At 46.0% G+C, this 20,652-nt stretch overlaps 1 protein-coding gene across 3 annotated transcripts in view; it reads left to right on the top strand.

Annotated features, from left to right (window-relative positions):
- The window catches only part of DNAH9 (dynein axonemal heavy chain 9), a 378,056-nt gene that overhangs the window by 326,184 nt on the left and 31,220 nt on the right, over positions 1-20,652 (top strand). For all 3 annotated transcript variants that reach the window (XM_050764993.1, XM_050764994.1, XM_050764995.1), the window contains 5 exons: positions 3,449-3,576; positions 9,786-10,013; positions 11,976-12,167; positions 13,859-14,050; positions 16,658-16,828. In XM_050764993.1, the coding sequence (XP_050620950.1) occupies positions 3,449-3,576; positions 9,786-10,013; positions 11,976-12,167; positions 13,859-14,050; positions 16,658-16,828 (911 nt within the window). The remainder of the gene's footprint in view (positions 1-3,448; positions 3,577-9,785; positions 10,014-11,975; positions 12,168-13,858; positions 14,051-16,657; positions 16,829-20,652) is intronic.

Genomic DNA, 20,652 nt, shown 5'->3' with positions numbered 1-20,652 from the left:
AGCAATTCTCCTGCCTCAGCCTCCTCAGTAGCTGGGATTACAGGCATGCGCCACCATGCCTGGCTACTTTTGTATTTTTAGTAGAAATGGAGTTTCTCCATGTTGGTCAGGCTGGCCTTGAACTCCCGACCTCAGGTGATCCGCCCGCCTCGGCCTCCCAAAGTGCTGTGATTATGGCCGGAGTTAAGTTCTTTCAAGATAAGGAAGATGAGGACGGGGACGGTGGCTCATGCCTGTAATCACAGCACTTTGGGAGGCCGAGGCAGGGGAATCACAAGGTCAGGAGTTTGAGACCAGCCTGGCCAACATGGAGAAACCCTGTCTCTACTAAAAATACACAAATTTACCAGGCATGGTGGTGGGCACCTGTAATCCCAGCTACTCAGGAGGCTGAGGCAAGAGAATTGCTTGAACCTGGGAGGCAGAGTTTGCAGTGAGCCGAGATCGCGCCATTGCACTCCAGCCTGGGTGACAGAGCGAGACTCTATCTCAAAAAAAAGAAAAGAAAAGAAAAAAAGAAAGATGAGGAAGCATGAGTCTGGCTGTTGTCTGAGTCATCCATAGTGACATTAGAGTTTACCAACATGATAATGAAACAGGAACCAAGTTCCAAAGCCCCTAATACAAATGAGACTCACTGAAAAGTTGGTAGAAGGCAGAGAACATAAAAGTCAGTAAATTATAAAACCAGATGACATGCGCTTTCAGTGAGAAAGGGACTTTTGGTCGAGCGCAGTGACTCACGCCTATAATCCCAGCACTTTGGGAGGCCAAGGTGGGTGGATCACTTGAGGTCAGAAGCTTGACACCAGCCTGGCCAACATGGTGAAACCTTGTCTCTACTAAAAATACAAAAATTAGTCAGGTGTGGTGGCGGGCACCTGTAATCCCAGCTACTCGGGAGGCTGAGGCAGGAGGATTGCTTGAATCTGGGAGGTGGAGAGTGCAGTGAGGTGAGATTGTGCCACTGCACTCCAGCCTGGGTGTTATCCCAGCTACTTGAGAGGCTAAGGCAGGAGGATTGCTTGAATCTGGGAGGTGGAGGTTGCAGTGACATGAGATCGTGCCACTGCATTCCAGCCTGGGTGAAAAAAAAGAAAAGAAAAGAAAAGAAAAGTGTTTTTGTTGTTGTTTCATTTTGTTTTGTTTTGTTTTTATGAGGGCAGAGAAGAAATAGCCTCCAGGTAGCAAGAAAACACTAGAAAAAATGTTCCCCTTCCAACGCCAGCACCATACGGGTATGGAACTAGGGAGAGGACTGTTGAAGTTGCACTGTCCTCAGAGAGACTAGAGGTCGGTGACACACACTGTAAAGATGTTAAAAGAGGTTGACAGTGGGGCACAGTTCCAGGTGACACCACCATATGTAGAGCTGGAAGGAAAGTCAGAAATGGAGAGATGAGTCACAAGCAGTAGGGGTGGAGGCATGGAAGCACCAACATAGAACAATCTGAAGGTGAAATCCTGAGAAACTGGAGGGACTTGCTCAAGGCCCAACAAGCCATCTAAGAGCCTCACAGTTGCAAAGGGAAAGACCTCACAAGGTTACCTCCGCACCCATGAGGGTCACATGGGATGCGGCCACCTTTGGCTGAGTGTTCAGTCTGTGAGAATCCCATCCATTTTTCCCCTTCTCAATGTTTCCAAGATCCATTTCTTTCTTTTCCGCCTCATTGTCATGCCTCAAGCCCAAATTAATGCAGACTGATCCCAGCCGGGCTCTGCAGTGCTAAGCTTTGCCCAGGATGATCCCTCCAGTCTGGAGTTTTCAAACTAATCTTTATTAAATAACCTCTTTGCCCATATCCTTCTGTTGCTAATAAACAAAATAAACAGGCCCTTTTGTGAGCAGAAATGTCACAGAAGACATCTAAAAATCCCCACACTTTTTATCCTGGTATTTTCTCTGGAATGAATTGTTTATCTCCCCACTTCCAAAGCTGACATCAAATGTTTTGCCAACTAAGATTTATAATTTAATAACGGTGTTTCTTGGGTTCATCTCAGTTAAGTCTCCAATATCTATTTCTTACTACAAAAAAAGCCATCATCTTGCATTGTCCTGTACATTTCAATGACAGTCTATACACTTTTTATATTTAAAAGAAATATTCAATATTAACCCTTATTTCCAAAAATTTTCTTGCACACGTATCAAACTACATGTTCAGTTTTAGTTCCTCAGAAACTAAATTTTTTTTAAGTATGGATTTTTATTGTTCCTCTTTTTCCATTTCTCCCCTTTTGTCTACTTCACCTTGCTAGAAACGTTGCTTAGTGATTCCTTCATGGCATTATACATTTTTATGTTTCTTTTATCTAAAGAATATTATGTAATTTCTCTCCACTTTATTGGATTGTGCCAAGAGCTAATATTCTCTGTATTAGGATCATTTCTTTGGGTTGTTTCCCTTGGGCTTGGAGAACAGCTGAAGCCCATTGGCCTTGCTCCAATGGTATGGCTACCACGTTTGTGTGTATGGTCATTCCTTAATCCATCTGCAACACCAGCAACCCTGATATACATCCAACAGAAAACTCACACCTACACAACTAAACAGCTTTGTGTCTTGCCCCTCTTCACTCTAATTCGTGCAAAATGATGAGATAACACTCTTCTATGTGTTAGGAATGATAGGAGAGGAAGTTAATAGGGCAAAAAGTACAGGAAGCCAGAACTCCCTGAATCCTGCCCCTACTGGCCACACCTCCCAGTAAAGATCCAGAGAAGACACAACATTTATTCAGAGGACAAGGCAAGCCACAAAGGACCACACCCACATGCTTGCTACTCTTCCACCCTTCTCTCATCAGCACTCCCTAGAATCGTGGATCAATGTCTGGTCTGCAGATAAGACACGTAAAGAATAGCATCAGCAATCCTACCCCTCTTTGGGAATTAAGTGCAGAGGGAAGAGTGAAGTGATTTTGGTCTGAACAAGTGCTTCCTCTTTTTTTTTTGAGACAGAGTTTCACTCTTGTTGCCCAAGCTGGAGTGCAATGGCATGATCTCGGCTTACTGCAACCTCCGCCTCCCGGGTTCAAGTGATTCTCCTGCCTCAGCCTCCCAAGTAGCTGGGATTACAGGCGCCTCCCACCATGCCCAGCTAATTTTTTGTAGTTTTAGTAGAGATGGGGTTTCACTGTGTTGGCCAGGCTGGTCTCGATCTCCTGACCTCAGGTCATCCACCCGCCTCCGCCTCCCAAAGTGCTAGAATTACAGGCATGAGCCACCACGCCCGGCTCAAGTGCTTCCTTTTATATGAGAACCAAAAGCTAGAAGAAGTAGCCTCCTGTGAAGGAAAAGGGTCAGTATATGAGGCTTGGGTTATAGATTCGGGCATGCCTGTGTTTGAGAGGTGATCTGAGCGTGTGCATTTCTTTATGAACGTCAAACATCCATCATTAGACCCAAGAAATAATAACGACGACTCCATCCCCCTTGCAGGAAGAAAACTTGGATACACCTTCAACAATCAGAACTTTCACAACGTGTCTTTGGGGCAAGGACAGGAAGTGGTGGCTGAGGCTGCGCTGGACCTCGCTGCCAAGAAAGGTCACTGGGTTATTTTGCAGGTATGTTCCTCTACCCTGTGGTTATCTCGACCCATACTTGCCTCATCCCACGCTCACTGGGCATCTCCATCCACTCTTAGCTTCTCCCCACCTGTCCTTTCACACTCTTGTCTCCTTCATTTCTTCATCTTCTCTCTTGCCAGTTCTCCTCACTCATATGTTCTCTTCCCCAGACCACATCCGGGAACAATCCTTCTCCCCTCACCTGCTCTGCCACTCTCTCTAGTTTAAATAGCTCTGCTTATAAAAGGAACAGATTCCCACTCTGATAGGCATTCAGGAAGTTAGCATTTACGTTGAAGGCCCTGGCAGCTGGATGCTTTCAACAGCTGGTTTCTTCCTGTGAATTTCATGGCACGTTCCTCTGCTGTGCCTTTCTGTTGGGCTGTGTGTCATATGCTCTTTGTCACGGGCATGACTAGGATATGGGAGCAACCTTAGCCTCTTCACTGAGAGCTCATGTTGGTGTTTGGAAATCTGGAACCCCTACTATGGATAATTTCACCAAACAGTTACAAGGAAAAAAAGCCTACCTCTCTTCTATCAGAAGAGAGGGTTAAAGAATTTAGCCCTCTCTATTAACCCCTATTACATTTTATTTAACCCCCTTTAAATTATTTCATTTAACCAATTTTCATTTCAGCAATTACTACTAACTCTTTTTTTTGAGATGGAGTCTTGCTGTGTTGCCAGGCTGGAGTGCAATGGCGCAATCTTGGCTCACTGCAACCTCCGCCTCCCGGGTTCAAGCTATTCTCCTGCCTCAGCCTCCTGAGGAGCTGGGATTACAGGAGCACACCATCACGCCCAGCTAATTTTTGTCTTTTTAGTAGAGACAGGGTTTCACCATGTTGGCCAGGCTTGTCTCGAACTCCAGACCTCAAGTGATCTACCTGTGTCAGCCTCCCAAAGTGCTGGGATTACAGGCGTGAGCCACTGCACCCAGCCTAACTACTACTAACTCTTACATAGCATTTTACAGTACACAAAACCTTTTCAGATCCATCTATGAGGGCCTGCTTGCCTATTCCTCTTTTATGCCACTTGTATAGATGCTGGAGTTGTGGCAGAATGCACAGCTTGCTCCTCTTTTCTCCTAGAACATTTTGGAATCTTCTATTAGAGCTCCATTGCTATGTTGACATGATTTATTTTATGATTGTATTCTCCACTAAACTTTTTAGGTAAAGAGATGTTCCTTCTTTACCTTTTATCACCGAGCCTACTGCCTTGAACATAGCAGACACTGAAACAAAAGGCTGGTGGGTCAAGGAATCCATGAGGAAATTTAAAAAAGAATAAATGCAAAAGCCAGTCACTCCCATTCTTCCTGGCTTTCACTGCCATGAACCTCCCCCATCTCCTAATTACTGGTGACATCACATCTTGCTGCTGGGTCTTTGTCCTTAATTATTCTATTATTTATTTGGAGCCTAGCAACTGAGAGATCTGCCCCTCCAGGGCCTCCTTTTCCAGAAACATCAGGAAGTTCAGGAGAAAAGATAGTAACAGCTGAGTTTCCTCCTTCCTCCCTCATGGGTCAGCACAGTGCTTGAAGATATGACCTCCCCACCCTCTCAGGCACATTCGCCAAGAGACCTCTCCGGACACCAGTGCTGGGAACCCAGGCACTTGTCATGGACATCAGAGTCTGTTTCTGAGACTGTGGTGCTGCCTCTGCTGCACCCATTGCCCCCCAGCACCTACTGGCCTTGCAGGGCACCAAAATCTTGTACTGATGTGGTTGCTCGGAGCTCTCCAACACTGAACTCAGTATTCCCTCTTTATTTCCTGGTGATTGGACATTTCCAAAGGAAAATTGTGCCAAACAGTCTGGAGGCCTGCCTTTCCCCCTGAATAAAGCATTGGAGTATTGAATAGACATCATCTGTCCAAACTGTAAAGTGCTATCAGAAACGAAAGATCCTCACTGGTTTGTTAAATCTCTTGTAGGAATCACAGCTACCTGGTTCTAAGAATTTCCTGACATACTGAACCAGACTGGACTGGAATCCTACCCAGCAATGTTTCCCGACCTGTAAACCTGAGAGATTATCTGAAAAAAAAAGAGTGGGGGAGGAATACACTTAAATTCCTATTTCAAACATTGGAAAATACTACATACAAATTCCTTTTAAGGATTTTTTTTTTTTTTTTTTTTTTTTTTGAGACAGAGTCTCGCCCTGTGGCCCAGGCTGGATGGAGTGCAGTGGTGTCACCTCGGCTTGCTGCAAGCTCCGCCTCTCAGGTTCACGCCATTCTCCTGCCTCAGCCTACCAAGTAGCTGGGACTACAGGCACCCGCCACCATGCCTGGCTAATTTTTTGTATTTTTAGTAGAGACGGAGTTTCATCGTGTTAGCCAGGATGGTCTCGATCTCTTGACCCCGTGATCTGTCTGCCTCGGCCTCCCAAAGTGCTGGGAGTGCTCGGCCTCCCAAAGTGCTGGTGTGAGCCACTGCACCCGGCAAGGATATTTTCAATGATATCAATAGGATAATGGTTCTGAGAATCCTTTGGTATAGAAATCTTATTCCATCCAGTATTTCCCAAATTCCATTGAACACAGACCTTCTTTTTTTTTTTTCTTCTTCAACTTTTATTTTGAGTTCTGTGGTACATGTGCAGGATGTGCAGGTTTGTTCCATAGGTAAACGTGTGCCATGGTGGTTTGCTGCACAGATCAACCATCACCTCAGTATTAAGCCCAGCATCCGTTAGCCATTCTTCCTGATGCTCTCCCTCTCCCACATCCCGCAACAGGCCTCAGTGTATTTGTTCCCTACCCCATGTGTCCATGTGTTCTCATTGTTCAGCTCCCCCTTATAAGTGAGAACATGCAGTGTTTGGTTTTCTGTTCTCCCATTAGTTTGCTGAGGGTAACGCCTTCCAGATCCATTCATTTCCCTGCAGAGGACATGATCTTGTTCCTTTTTATGGCTGCATAGTATTCCATGGTATATATGTACTACATTTGCTTTATCTAGTCTATCATTGATGAGCATTTGGGTTGATTCCAAGTCTTTGCTACTGTGAATAGTGCTGCCATGAACATACGTATGCATGTATCTTTATAATAAAATGATTTATATTCCTTTGGGCTTATACCCAGTAATGGGATTGGTAGGTCAAATGGTATTTCTGCTTCTATATCTTCCACAATGGTTGAACTAATTTACAGTCCCACCAACAGCATGAAAGAGCTCCTTTTTCTCTGAAACTTTACCAGCATCTGTTGTTTCTTGACTTTTTAATAATCCGCGTTCTGACTGGCGCGAGATGGTATCTCATTGTGGTTCTGATTTGCATTTCTCTAATGATCAGCAATGTTGAGCTTCTTTTCATATGTTTGTTGACCGCAATGAATATCTTCTTTTGAGAAGTGTCAGTTCATGTTCTTTGCCTATTTTTTAATGAGGTTGTTTGTTTTTTGCTTGTAAATTTAAGTTCCTCGTAGACTCTGGACATTGGACCTGTGTCAGATGGATAGATTGCAAACATTTTCTCCCATTCCGTAGGTTGTCTTTTCACTCTGATGGTAGTTTATTTTCCTGGGAAGAAGCTCTTTAGTTTTAGATCCCATTTGCTAATTTTTGCTTTTGTTGTAATTGCTTTTAGCATTGTTGTCATAAAATCTTTGCCCATGCCTATGTCCTGAATGATACTACCTAGATTTTATTCTAGGTTTTTTCTAGTTTTGGGTTTTACATTTAAGTCTTTAATCCATTTTGAGTTAATGTTTCTATAACATATAAAGAAGGAATCTAGTTTCAATTGTTTGCATATGGATAGCTAGTTCTCCCTGCACCATTTATTAAATAGGGAATCCTTTCGCCATTGCTTGTTTTCGTCAGGTTTGCCGACGATCAGATGGTTGTAGGTGTGCAGGAACACAGACGTTCTTTATGGATCTAACTAACCTCTTTTAACATCCCATGGCGCACTTTTGGGAAATGCTGCCTGAGGACCCTGACCCAGATGAGCTAGGGGTTCTATTCTGGGAGAGTTGGCTTCTCTGGTCCTCGGTGACAGAGCAAGGCTCACAGTCTTCCCGCTCTTCCTTCCTGGCTGTAGGAGCTGTTAGGTGGTTTTCCAACCCAAGCCCATCAACCCAGTGGGGCAGCCTCGAGGATCTCTGAATCCACCCCAGGGTTCTATACACAAGCAACAGACATTCTTTCTGCCAGACCTGCCCAGTAGCAGAACTTGGAGTTTCGAAAGGAGGAGCCAAATTACCCACATGTGGGTTGCTGGTGATGCTGGCCACAAGGAACCCTGGATCTCAAGTAGCCCACTAAACACTCTGCTCCAATTGATTTGATTATAAGTAAATTCTTTAATTTAACCAATTTTCATCTCAACAACTACTACTATCCCTTACATCGCATTTTACGGTATACAAAACCCTGTCTTCTTATTTTTATTTTATTTATTTATTTATTTATTTATTTATTTATTTATTTATTTATTTTGTAGAGACGGGGTTTCACCGTGTTGGCCAGACTGGTATCAAACTCCTGGCCTCAAGTAATCCATCCGCCTTGGCCTCCCAAAGTGCTGGGATTACAGCTGTGAGCCACCGCACCCAGTCCTACAAAACCCTTTCAAATCCATGTCTTTGGTTATCTGCAGCCACTCTGTGAAATAAGTATGGCAGATGTTATTGTTATTTCTCTTCTTATAGAAGAGAAGGCAGAACTCAAAAGACCAAATTACTGTGGACCAAGTGCTGGGCTCAGCTCTGATCTGTGTATTTAAGGCTTTGCATGCTTACTTCCTCAAATGTTTATCAAGGAGCTTTTATCTATCCATTATAATGAAACACATTGCAATGAAGCCAGGTGACTCTCCTAACTACAGTGAAGGGCGCATTCTGCAAAGCAGTGGTAAGAAACAAATGTAGGTTTTGACAGATAGACAGACAGCAATCAAATGTCGGGGAGGAAACAAGCTCAAAGACCAGACGGAGGAGCTTGGGATTAGAGTAGAGAGCCTGGTTCGGTCTTTGAGCAGCAGTGCCTCAGTGTGTTTTAGGAAGATAAGTTTGGCAACAATTAACAGACTGGTTTGGAGAGTGGAGACAGAAGACTAAGGAAAGCTAGCTGGAAAGAGTTTAAATCAGTGCCTTTCAAATGTTAACGTGCGTACGAATTACCAGAGGATCTCATTAAAATGCGCTGATTCAGTAAGTTTGGGCGGAACCTAAGCTTCTGCATTTCTAGCTAGCTCCCAGGTACTGCCAGCAATGTAGATCCATGAGCTCCAATTTGTACCATCAAGGTTTCAAGTAATCTAGCTGTCGGGTAATGGGGAGTTAGACTTGGAACATTACCATGTGTTACATTCTTTTTTATTATTATTTTTATTTTTTATTTACTTATTTATCTATCTATTTTTGAGATGGAGTCTCGCTCTGTCGCCCAGGCTGGAGTGCGGTGGCGCCATCTCGGCTCACTGCAAGCTCCGCCTCCCGGGATCCCGCCATTCTCCTGCCTCGGCCTCCCGAGTAGCTGGGACTACAAGCGCCGCCACCACACCCGGCTAATAATGTTTTGTATTTTTAGTAGAGATGGGATTTCACCGTGTTAGCCAGGATGGTCTCGATCTCTTGACCTCGTGATCCCCCCGCCTCGGCCTCCGAAAGTGCTGGGATTGCAGGCGTGAGCCACCGCGCCCGGCCGTGTTACACTCTTAAATTGTGGTCTCCGGACCAGCAGCATCTGCATCACCAGGGAGCTTGTTAGAAATGCACATTCTCAGGCCCCATCCTGGACCTGCTGAATCTGAAACTCTGGGCCGGGGCACAAGAATCTGTATTTTAAGAAGCCCTTCAGATTATTCCCATGCACAGGCAAGTTTACAAACATTATGCTGAAAAGCCTTAGGCTAGTGAGGGATAGAGTTTAATTGCAGAATACTAGGAGGTCCTCACTACTGGGCATCCCAGAACTCTTTTCTATGATGTGGTTTAAGACACTTTTGCCTTTAAAAGTCATTGAGTTGCACAACATGTGAGTGCATGTAACGCCATTAACTGTACACTTAAAAAGGGTTTGAGGTGGTAAATTTTATGTTATGGCTTACCACAATTTTTTAAAATTATTTGATGCTAAGACCAGTCCCCACTCTGGCTGCCTTCCTGACAACTGTTTACTGCTAACAGAACTAAGCAGATGCCTGTATTGGCGGGGGTTCCTTCCTTCCCACTAGAACATTCACCTGGTGGCCAAGTGGCTCAGCACCCTGGAGAAGAAGCTGGAGGAGCACAGTGAGAACAGCCACCCAGAGTTCAGGGTCTTCATGAGTGCAGAGCCGGCACCCTCCCCTGAGAGCCACATCATCCCCCAGGGCATCCTGGAGAACTCCATTAAGATCACCAGTGAGCCCCCCACGGGCATGCATGCCAACCTACACAAGGCCCTGGACAACTTCACTCAGGTACTGCCCCAGGAGGGAGGGAAAAATAACAGTCCACCTCGCAATCAGCTGATGCAACCTGGTGGGGGGAGAGCATGCAACTCAGAAGGGAGTGGGGTGCTGGTTGGGCTACGGAGCAATGCTGATGTGGGTAAAATGTTCCCACCTGATACCCACTCAGGGCAACCCCACTCTCCGTTGCCAGATAACCCCAGGGGAGTAGAGGTCAGGACATTTCTTTGGCAAGAGATGTGGGGAAGCCTTCTGCAAGTTTACTGTTACCTAATATTCCAAGATGAAGAAGGGCGCGTTGCTGTAAAAGTAATTGATAAGGTACACTGGGTCACACACTGGCGGGCTGTCTTCAGGCAAGGGGATGACACCATCAATCAGATGATATCACTTGACATCTCCATGAATCTTGAGTATCAAGGGTTCAAAGAATCCAGGTGTCAAGTGGTGGGGATATGGATTTGAAATGTAACTGCATGTTAGACCCCTTCAAATATGGCCCCTGGACCAGCAGCAGCAGCATCACCTGGAAACTTGTTAGAAATGCAGATTTTTTTTGTTTTTTTGGGACAGAATCTCGCTCTGTAGCCCAGGTTGGAGTACAGTGGCGCAATCTCGGCTCACTGCAAGCCTAAAGTAAGATGAAGACCGCGTTAGCCAGGATGGTCTCCGTCTCCTGACCTCGTGATCCGCCCACCTCAGCCTCCCAAAGTGCTGGGATTGTAGGCATGAGCCATCGTGCCCGGCCAGAAATGCAGATTTTTAGGCCCCAATCTGAAACTCTGGGCTGGGGCCCAGGAATCTGTTTTAATGAACCCTCCAGGAGATTCTTATACACAGTCAAGTTTGAGAACACTGTGCTCTGGAGAGACCCAGAATACGAAGGCATGGTGTTCAAATGCAGACCGCTACATTTCCATGACTGGGAATTCCAAGGCTTATGTTGTAGCACATTTATTTAAAGCCAGGTCCAAGCCCATGGCGGCCAACTTTGTATATGAAGTTGCACTGTCAAAGTCTGCAGCTCAGGCTTCTTTCATCTTCTCAAGAAGGCACTATTTCTTGTTGGTTCTCTTTGGGAGTTCCACCTCCCTGGGCAGGGGAGTACCCAAAGGCATGAATCGTAGCAGAGTGGGGGCCATAGGATCACCTTAAAAGTCCATCTGTCACACCACGCTTTGGGGGAATCCAAGGAGAGGGTTCCAGCAGCTGCTGGGGAGGTTTTCTTCTCGGTTGTCATCTTGTAATAGTACCAGTGCGTCTCGGGTTTCCCAGAAGCCCTGCTAGCTCGCATGTGTCAGATGGGCCATTCAACAGGATGACTGTGCCAGCTAAACCAGCATAAACCTTTGGGGCCTGGTTGAAGCCTAAAGGAAGATGAAGACCACGTGGCAGTCAGAGTCTCAGAAGATTTTACTGACTGCGTGACACCCTCATAGTGCAGGAGCCCAGCAGCCCAACTCTGGGCCGGGGAATGTTTCTACAAAGATTCGAGAAGCAAAATGCATTCAGTCCCCTCTGTACTCTTTTTCCAAGCTTAACTCCAAGGCAGTGATTACACCTGCTAAGGTTCCGCAACAGGCAAGAAAAGCGTGGTAGGAAGGGAAGATATTGGAGATGCCGCCATGGGATGTGCACCCACACCCCACACCCCGGTACACAACATTCTCGTTGCATGTCACCCTGATCCCCATCAGGTACAGGAGTGAACCTCATTAGCACGTTCATATGCACAAACTTGAACCCTATACCAAAGCCCATTATAACCTGAATCTAAACCTTAATTCAATGCTCAACTAAAGCCTGACCCCTCCACACGTTCCCCCCAGGCTGTCGTCTCACTGTAACTCAAACCCAAACCAGAATATATGGTAATGTTTTCCAACATGAACCCTGATTGTAACCCCGCCCTAGCCAGCCCCATATAAGAGAAGCTATGTGTGAACATTCAAAGCGATGCTGTCATTTCAGGACACTCTGGAGATGTGTTCTCGGGAGATGGAGTTTAAGAGCATCCTCTTTGCTCTTTGTTACTTTCATGCGGTGGTGGCGGAAAGACGGAAATTTGGGCCCCAGGGATGGAATCGCTCGTACCCCTTTAACACCGGAGACCTCACTATCTCTGTGAACGTCCTCTACAACTTCCTGGAGGCCAACGCAAAGGTAAAGGCCGTGGACGTTCAGGAACCAGCCAGGTTGGGAGAGGGTTAAAATTATTTGATTTTGAGGGGTGAATCAGAGGAGTCTGGGATGGGGCTTGAGAATGCGCATTTCTAACAAGCTCCCTGGTGATGCAGATGCTGCTGCTTCAGGGACCACAATTTAAGAGTGTAACCCATGGTCAGGTTCCAACTCTCACTCCCCATTACCTGACAGCTAGATTATTTGAAGCCTTGATAGTACAAATCAGAGCCCATGGTTCAACACCATTGGCAGTACCTGGGAGCTAGTGAGAAGTGCAGAGTCTTCGGTTCCGCCCAAACGTACTGAATCAGCGCATTTTAATGAGATTCTCTGGTAGTCCGTATGCACGTTAAGGAGGGCCACCTCTCCCAAGGGTGATGCAGTGCCATCCCACAGAAGGGGCGTGTGCACGCTGAAGGGCTGCGCCCCTCACAGCTGGGATGAGGCAGTGCCAACCCCAGGACTAGCCCAAAGCCTGAGGATAGTAGAACTGTGAGGTGAGAGCCATGGATGCTCAGGACGTCTAACTAGAGACTCACACAGTGAGTCAGTCCCATGAGAGTGTCCCGGGCCCCAGCAGACCACACCTGTGTCCTCACAGCGTGGCAGGTAGGCTGTGGATCGGCAGGAAGACACTTCAGACTCGCCTGATGTAAGTTCCCAAACTGACGCTAACGATCACTGCTCTTCCAATTAAGGGACTCTTCACCTCATCAAGGTTATTCTAGTTCAGGAACCAAACACTGAGTCAGCAGGGCCACCACCTCTTCCTTGTGTGGAAAATGAACCAGGCCCAGATGCCCTGAGAAATCCTTCTGTCTCCAGCCCTTGGGCCTGGGAAGCCCACGCCTCTCAATAGTATTCTTTCATTGCTGGCTTTGCTCCAGTGACCTCCCTCCCTAAGTTTCACACCAATGAACTTGTGGGCTTTGTTTATTCACTTTGAACTTTCAAAGGGGACAATTAATCTTGCCATTAAATGCAGAAAATTAGAAAAGTACTCTGGTCCTCACTTTTCTCCTTTTGACATTCACCTATTTAAATTGCTTCTAGGTAGAGCCTGACTTCATTTTCACAGTTAATGATCATGAAAGAGGGAAGGCATATCTATATGTGGGGCGTGAGGCTGGCATCTTTCCTCTCTTCACTCTTTGATGTAATTATTCAAGCTTTTTTTTTTCTCTCTTTTTTTTGAGAAGGGGTTTCGCTCTTGTTGCCCAGGCTGCAGTGCAATGGCGTGACCTCAGCTAACCACAACCTCCGCTTCCCGGGTTCAAGTGATTCTCCTGCCTCAGCCTCCCGAGTATCTGAGATTACAGGCATGCACCACCACGCCCGGCTAATTTTGTATTTTTAGTAAAGACAGGGTTTCTCCATGTTGGTCAGGCTGGTCTTGAACTCCCAACCTCAGGTGATCCGCCTGCCTCGGCCTCCCAAAGTGCTGGGATTACAGGCGTGAGCCACTGCACCCAGCCTTCTTCAAGCTTTTAATGAACTCCCCAAACACCCCTAACCCTGCTGGGCACTGGGGGTATGAAGATAAGACATCACTCCCAATTTCAAGAAGCATCCCCTCTTGTGACTTTCTGTGCTGCCCAGATGGCAGGCCAGCCCCAACGCCTATGTGGAGATCTTCCTTCCTTCCTGTCTTTCTTTCCCCCGTCACTCAGGTCCCCTATGATGATTTACGCTACCTGTTTGGAGAGATCATGTATGGAGGCCACATCACAGACGACTGGGACAGAAGACTCTGCAGAACCTACCTGGAGGAATTCATTCGACCAGAAATGTTAGAAGGAGAACTGTCTTTGGCCCCAGGGTTCCCACTCCCAGGCAACATGGACTACAATGGTTATCATCAGGTGAGGCTCTGCTCTGTGCTTCTGATGGCGTGAGGGTGCTCACAGGGACCTGGGTGTTCCTCCCACGCTGACCTGAACCACCAGGGAAGCTTCTGCCGGGCCACCACCGTGGCTGCCAGCAGGGGCTGGGACAGAGGGGCTTAGACAGCTGAGCTCATGTCAAATCTGGTCCTATGCCCCAAGCCTGCCCTGTTTAAGTTGAGAGATACAGGATTTCTAGCCTCAAATTAATAATCAAATGGAGCCTTTGGAGAGCTTTGCATTCTTGATGTTTGCTTCAGTCGTTCTCTGTGTTGCTATTTTCTACAAATAACATCTGGGACAGTTATTTGGTGGTTTTCACTTGGAATGTTGACAAAGCCATTTGTCATGGAGCAAAATTTCAGGCAAGACCTTAGCCAACTTTTGGTAAAGTTTCTGTCGGTGATTCTAAATATCCCTGGAGGAGAATGATCTTGTGCCAAGATCACTCAGATCACTCACCCCTCCCACTCCCTGTTGGTGGCTGTGGGCACAGGCACATACCACGTGCATATGCCACAGTCAGCATTCTCATGAAGGTTTTCTTTTTTTTTCTTTTTTGGGACCGAGTCTTGCTCTGTCACCCAGGCTGGAGTTCAGTGGCGCGATCTTAGCTCACTGCAACCTCCACCTCCCGGGTTCAAGCGATTCTCCCTGCCTGAGCCTCCTTTGTAGCTGGGATTATAGGCGCCCACCACCAAACCCGGCTAATTTTTGTGTTTTTTAGTGGAGACGGGGTTTTGTCATGTTGGCCAGGCTAGTCTTGAACTCCTGACCTCAGGTGATCCACCTGCCTCGGCCTCCCAAAATGCTGAGATTACAGGCGTGAGCCACTGCGCCCAGCCTCATGGAGGTTTTCTTACTATTACTTCAGTCTTTGATGTTACTGTTACCACAGCTATGTTTAAAGTATTCATCTTAGCCTATTTCACCTACCATGGAAAACATTCCAAAAGATATTTTTTAACAGTTTTTATTGGTAGGCTTTTGAACATGCCTAGAAAAACTCTTTAATATAAAACATAAGGGAAATATTGATCATAGGAATATTAACTGCAAGTTAAAAAAATTTTTTTTAATTCATAAAACTTAAGGGTAAATCGTAAAAGTCATTTGATACAGAAAAATTGGACCTATAAGAAGATATTTAAAACAATAAAGCTCTTTAAGGAAAATAAGAGGAAATGGTTTTTAACTACTTCACCAAAGGCAAGAAGGCTTTACCCAGGAAAATTATGCAACAGCGTCCCCTAGTGTCTGTGGGATAATTCGACAGGCGGCTGGAGCAAGTAACAGGCAAAGTCTGGTTCTCTTTATTCAGCAAGAGTGCAATTGATTTGCACATTTCCAGATGATGGAGGTACACTCTCTTTCTTTATACTTCTCTTTAATGTGTCAGTTAATAGATGGTTCTAGGGCATCCGCATAGATTCCAGACCTGCACAGAACGCTGGAGAAAATACAAAAATGAACATACAAATCGACCTTTGAGGAATGAGCAATGTATTACACTAGGTGTTAACAACACCAAGGAATCATCAAAATCATATCAGGGACAGAACTTGAGGGATATTTTCCCACCATCGTGAAAAGAGTCATGAAGAGGCACTCAACGCATTCAGAGCCAGGCACGGTGGCACCCGCCTGTAATCCCAGAACTTTGGTAGGTCAAGGCTGGAGAATCATTTGAGCTGACAAGTTAGAGACCAGTGGGCAACATAGTGAGACCTCGTCTCTACAAAAAATAGAAATAAAAAAATCAGCTGAGCATGGCGGCATGTACCTGTAGTTCCAGCTGCTTGGGAGACTGAGGGCCTGGGAGGTAGAGGCTTCAGTGATCTGTGATAGTGCTGCTGTACTCTAGTTTTTTCAACAGAGTGAGAGCCTGTCTCCAAAACAAACAAACGAATAAACAAAAAGACCAAGCCTTAGCTGCTGGGGAGGACTTTTAGGCATTAGGCATGGCAGACTCTGGCCACTAGCACTGACCACAGAAAGGAGTTGCTTGGGTGACACACAGTTTGAAAATTTGTTTTATTTGAATACCTTTCACCAGGGGCTCACACTCTCCGGTTCGCAGCCAATCTCACCTCCCTTGTCCTAAGCCCAATTCACTAGCTTATTTTGCATGTGCCGTCCCATGTATGTGTTCAAGTTTGTCATGTCTGATTTAGATGGAGGGAAAAAGAAGGAAAGGTCTGGAATCCTAGAAGAGCTTAAGTAAAATCACTAGAGCGGGAGGGATGCGTATTTTTGAAATCCTCCTCTGGTCTGCAGGAACAAGAGTCATCAGGGAGCAGTGGGAGGCAGCGGGACTGGAGATAGATAAAGTCATCTAAGCATCCCAGAAAAGAAAGAACGATAGAATGAATGTGGAAGTTCTGGGAAACAGGTCCAGCCGACAAAAACAGATGATGTCAAGGTGCACGAATAGGTGGAGAGGGTGCTGAAGTCAACCAGGGATGGCGAGCAGTGTCCCTGGAGGGAGGACACCAGCCCATGGACTCCCTGCAGAGGACAAGCCGGTGTGGGAGATGGGAGGTATGTGTTGGTTGCTTTTTAATCGAGCTTGCCCTTGATTTTCAGTACATCGATGCTGAGCTGCCCCCAGAATCCCCCTACCTCTATGGCCTCCACCCAAACGCAGAGATTGGCTTCCTGACCCAAACCTCAGAAAAGCTCTTTCGCACTGTGCTGGAGCTGCAGCCTCGGGACAGCCAGGCCGGAGAAGGAGCGGGGGCCACAAGAGAAGAAAAGGTGTGTGTGGTGGGGGCTGCCTGAGGTCGTTCTGGGGGAGCCCGAGGATCAGAGATGCACACCTTTCTCCTGCTGGTCATTTTGACAGTACACAGCATAGACAACACACAAGGCAGCAACCACCTGCAGCCTGGAGATGCTTGCCTGACACCACCAAGAGCCTCTGCCCTCCCCCGTCATCACCATGCTGGCCATCAGTTAAATCATAGGAAGTTCCTGCCATTGGGTTCAGCAGTTTGCTTTGCCAGTCCACCCAAAGTCCACTTTTATTCAGCTTCTCTGCCAAAGTGAAGAAAGGGCAGGGCTGAACAGTGGTGGCTTGAGAAATTTGAATGTGACTTCCTGATTCCCTGGCAAACCAAGCAAGGATGGGGAAGGGGCTGCCTCTAAGCACCCCCACCTCACTTCACCAAGCAGATGCTGGTGGGGAGGAACACGCTCCTTCACAAGGCAAATGCCTTCTCTTTGTGTGAATGGCTTCTAGTCAGAGAGTCTCTTAACACACAGTTACCTGCTACTAAGCACAGGACCTCCTAAAATTTTAGGAAGGTGGAAGGGAATTATGGAGTAGACAGGCAGACCAGGGTGAGGTGTGGGTTTCAGGACAACCCAAGGCAACATGGGGGCTCTGATCCTGGTATGGGGGTAGCTGAGGATAAAGAAAGAATGGGCTTCACGCCTGTAATCCCAGCACTTTGGGAGGCCGAGGCGGGAAGATCATGAGGTCACGAGTTCAAGACCAGCCTGGCCAACATGGTGAAACCCCGTCTCTACTAAAAATACAAAAATTAGCTGGACGTGGTGGCGGACGCATGTAATCCCAGCTACTTGGGAGGAGGCTGAGGCAGGAGAATCACTTGAACCTAGGAGGCGGAGGTTGCAGTGAGCCAAGACCCTGCCACTGCACTCCAGCCTGACGACAGAGCAACAGTCCGTCTCAAAAAAAAAAAAAAGGACACCAAAGGGAGATTTCTCCATGAAATTTTTTCTGAGACAAGCTAACCAACTTCCTAAAGATGTATTTGTACCAGCTCACATCCACCTCATGGCACTGCCTGGATTTTTTTTTTTTTAATTTAAATTTTTCTGAGTAAGATTTCACTCCATCACCCAGGCTGGGGAGTTCAGTGGCATAATCATAGCTCACTACAGCCTCCAACTCCTAACCTCAAGCAATCCTTCCACCTCAGCTTCCTAAGTAGCTAGGACTGCAGGTGTTCACAGTTCACTACAGCCTCCAACTCCTAACCTCAAGCAATCCTTCCACCTCAGCCTCCTGAGTAGCTAGGACTGCAGGTGTGTACCACCACGCCCTGCTAATTTTTTAACTTTTTGTAGAGACAGGGTCTCACTGTGTTGCCTAGGCTGGTCTTGAACTCCTGGGCTCAAGAAATCCTCTCACCTTGACCTCCCAAAGTGCTAGGATTATAGGCGCGAGCCACTGCACCCCGTCCTACTTAGGTTCTTTAATTTAGAGATACCATTAGGTTTACAAGTAAATATCCTTGGGAAGATTATCCAACTTTGAGGCTCTAGAGGCCAATTTTAGGAAAGCAAACTGATACTAAAAGAGTTGGACTTTTATATAAAGATACGGAGTCATGTCATCAAAATAGTATTTCTCAAATTTTAATATGCCTAAGAAGGTGCCAGAGAGATTGAAATTCTGACTCCGAGGCCTGGGGTTAGGTTGCACTGGCAACCTAGTGATTTTGATGAGGTGAGCATACTTTGAGAAAGCTGCTCCATATGACCCTCCTCAGTCCATTCCACTATTTGATGTATAGTTTGAAAATAAAGAGAAGAACCCACCCAGAATGAATCATGTTGCTAGATCTAGAACTGAAAAAGGCTGAGACTGTATAAGTAATAGACTTAGTACTCTTCAGTCAAGGTTCAAAGAAGGTTCTAATGCTTATCATTTCCTTATCCCCTCCCCAAGCTAACCCAAGAAATGGGGTGTGTGTATGTGCTCATGTGTGTATTTTGAAATGATATAAACTGTGATTCCTTGCCATGCACAGTGCTGCATGGGACAAGTGGGCAAGTTACTGGGTGCACATCTGATTGTGCAGTATCCCAGTATTTGGCCATGGTGGTATTTCTCACATAGCTCGCATGTTCCTATGAGCTATGTTCCTTCCTGTCCACAGAGCAGTCCAGCTCAAGATGAGGGACAAAGAGTCAAAGCCCAGAGAGTATTTTGTTGTTAAGAAGTAAATGACCAAGAGGTTGCACACTCCACATACACTCATGAACTCTTGACTTAATTCTGCTCCCATGTTTATATCTATATGAAGGGAAGCTGGGGATTTTTAGTATATAGCTAAAGAGGAGGAGAGAGAAGAGAGGCTGACATGATAGACACATGGATGGATGGATGGATGGATGGATAGATGGATGGATAGATGGATGGATGGATGGATGGATGGATGGATGGATGGATGGATGGGTGGATTGATGGATGGATGGGTGATGGATAGATGATGGATGGATGAATGGATGGATGATGGATAGATGGGTGATGATGGATAGATAATTGATGGATGGATGAATGGATGGATGGGTGATGGGTAGATGGCTGATGGATAGGTAGTTGATAGATGGATGGATGGATGATAGAGGAATAGAGTTATATACACTCAAGGGCATCTGCAGGAATATACACCAAAAAACTAATAGTCGAACAGTGTTTTTCTCCCACTGGGGGAAGAGTTAAGACTGTGGGAGGACTATGCTTCTCATATCATGTGTATCAGAAATGTTTAGATTTTTCTGATAAGCATTTATTACTTTTCTGAAAAGGAAGAAAGCAGAAGTGTTTGTCTGTGGAAATAAAGTGGACCCCATCCCTTGGAACCCACTCTTCCTATCTGAGAGTCTCTGGGTTCCTTGAGCAAAAGAGGGCCCTGCATACATCTGCGGACCTGGGCCCTTCCCTATCAGCCCTCTCCCTCCTCAGGCCCCCACACCCTTGACAGTCTGATCAGAGATGAAAAGAACTCTGTGTCCCCACATCCTATGTATTTTGGAACAATACCTCCAGATGATCTTTTCATCTTTTTGTGAATCATGTCCAAATGGAAGCTCACTGATATAGAGCCGTTTTTTCAAACTCTGCTCCAGAGAAAAAATATATATATATATATAATTTTAGCCGTTTGTCTTCTACCCCAGCAGCCGCTCTCAGGTACTATTAAAATCCGATTCCAGTTTTTGCTATGACAGCACCAAAGACCCATTCGTGACAGAGTGATTGGTTTTTACTTTCTTTTTTTTCCAACATCAGCTCTTTTCCTGGAGATGGCATTGTATGTTAACAATACAAGGCAAGGTGAATATTTATCATCCTTTACACTTATACAGTTCTTTATAGCTTTCAGAGACGGCCACACTCATCAGCTCATTTGATTTGATCTTCACATCAACTCTGGGAGTTGGAAAAGGGAACAAGTAGAAAAAAGACACTCTTGGAAGTGTTTATTTACAGTTGGAGAAAATTGAGGCCTAAGCAACTTGCTTACGTTCACATGGGTAATGCATGGCAGAACTATTAACTCTGTTAGGCCTCCTTGGTTGCAAGCAATAGACACCAACATTGCTTAACTAGGCAAGAAATAGCTCATTCTATCAAGGGAGTCAAGCTAAGAACAGATAAAAATCACGATGGCTCTAGAGTCCCAAGTAAAAGAAGGGTAGACCGTCCTTTCCAGGCACCTCCATCCTGCCAGTGGTTCCTTGGATTCTAGGCTTGAGATTCAATTTGTTGTGCTCCTGGAAACATAATCTGATTGGCCTAACTTGGTTCAGGGGAAACTGGGCCC

The sequence above is a fragment of the Macaca thibetana genome, chromosome 16 (genome assembly GCF_024542745.1).
Source record: "Macaca thibetana thibetana isolate TM-01 chromosome 16, ASM2454274v1, whole genome shotgun sequence".
Taxonomy (NCBI): domain Eukaryota; kingdom Metazoa; phylum Chordata; class Mammalia; order Primates; family Cercopithecidae; genus Macaca; species Macaca thibetana.
This window is presented reverse-complemented; position numbering and strand designations above follow the sequence as displayed.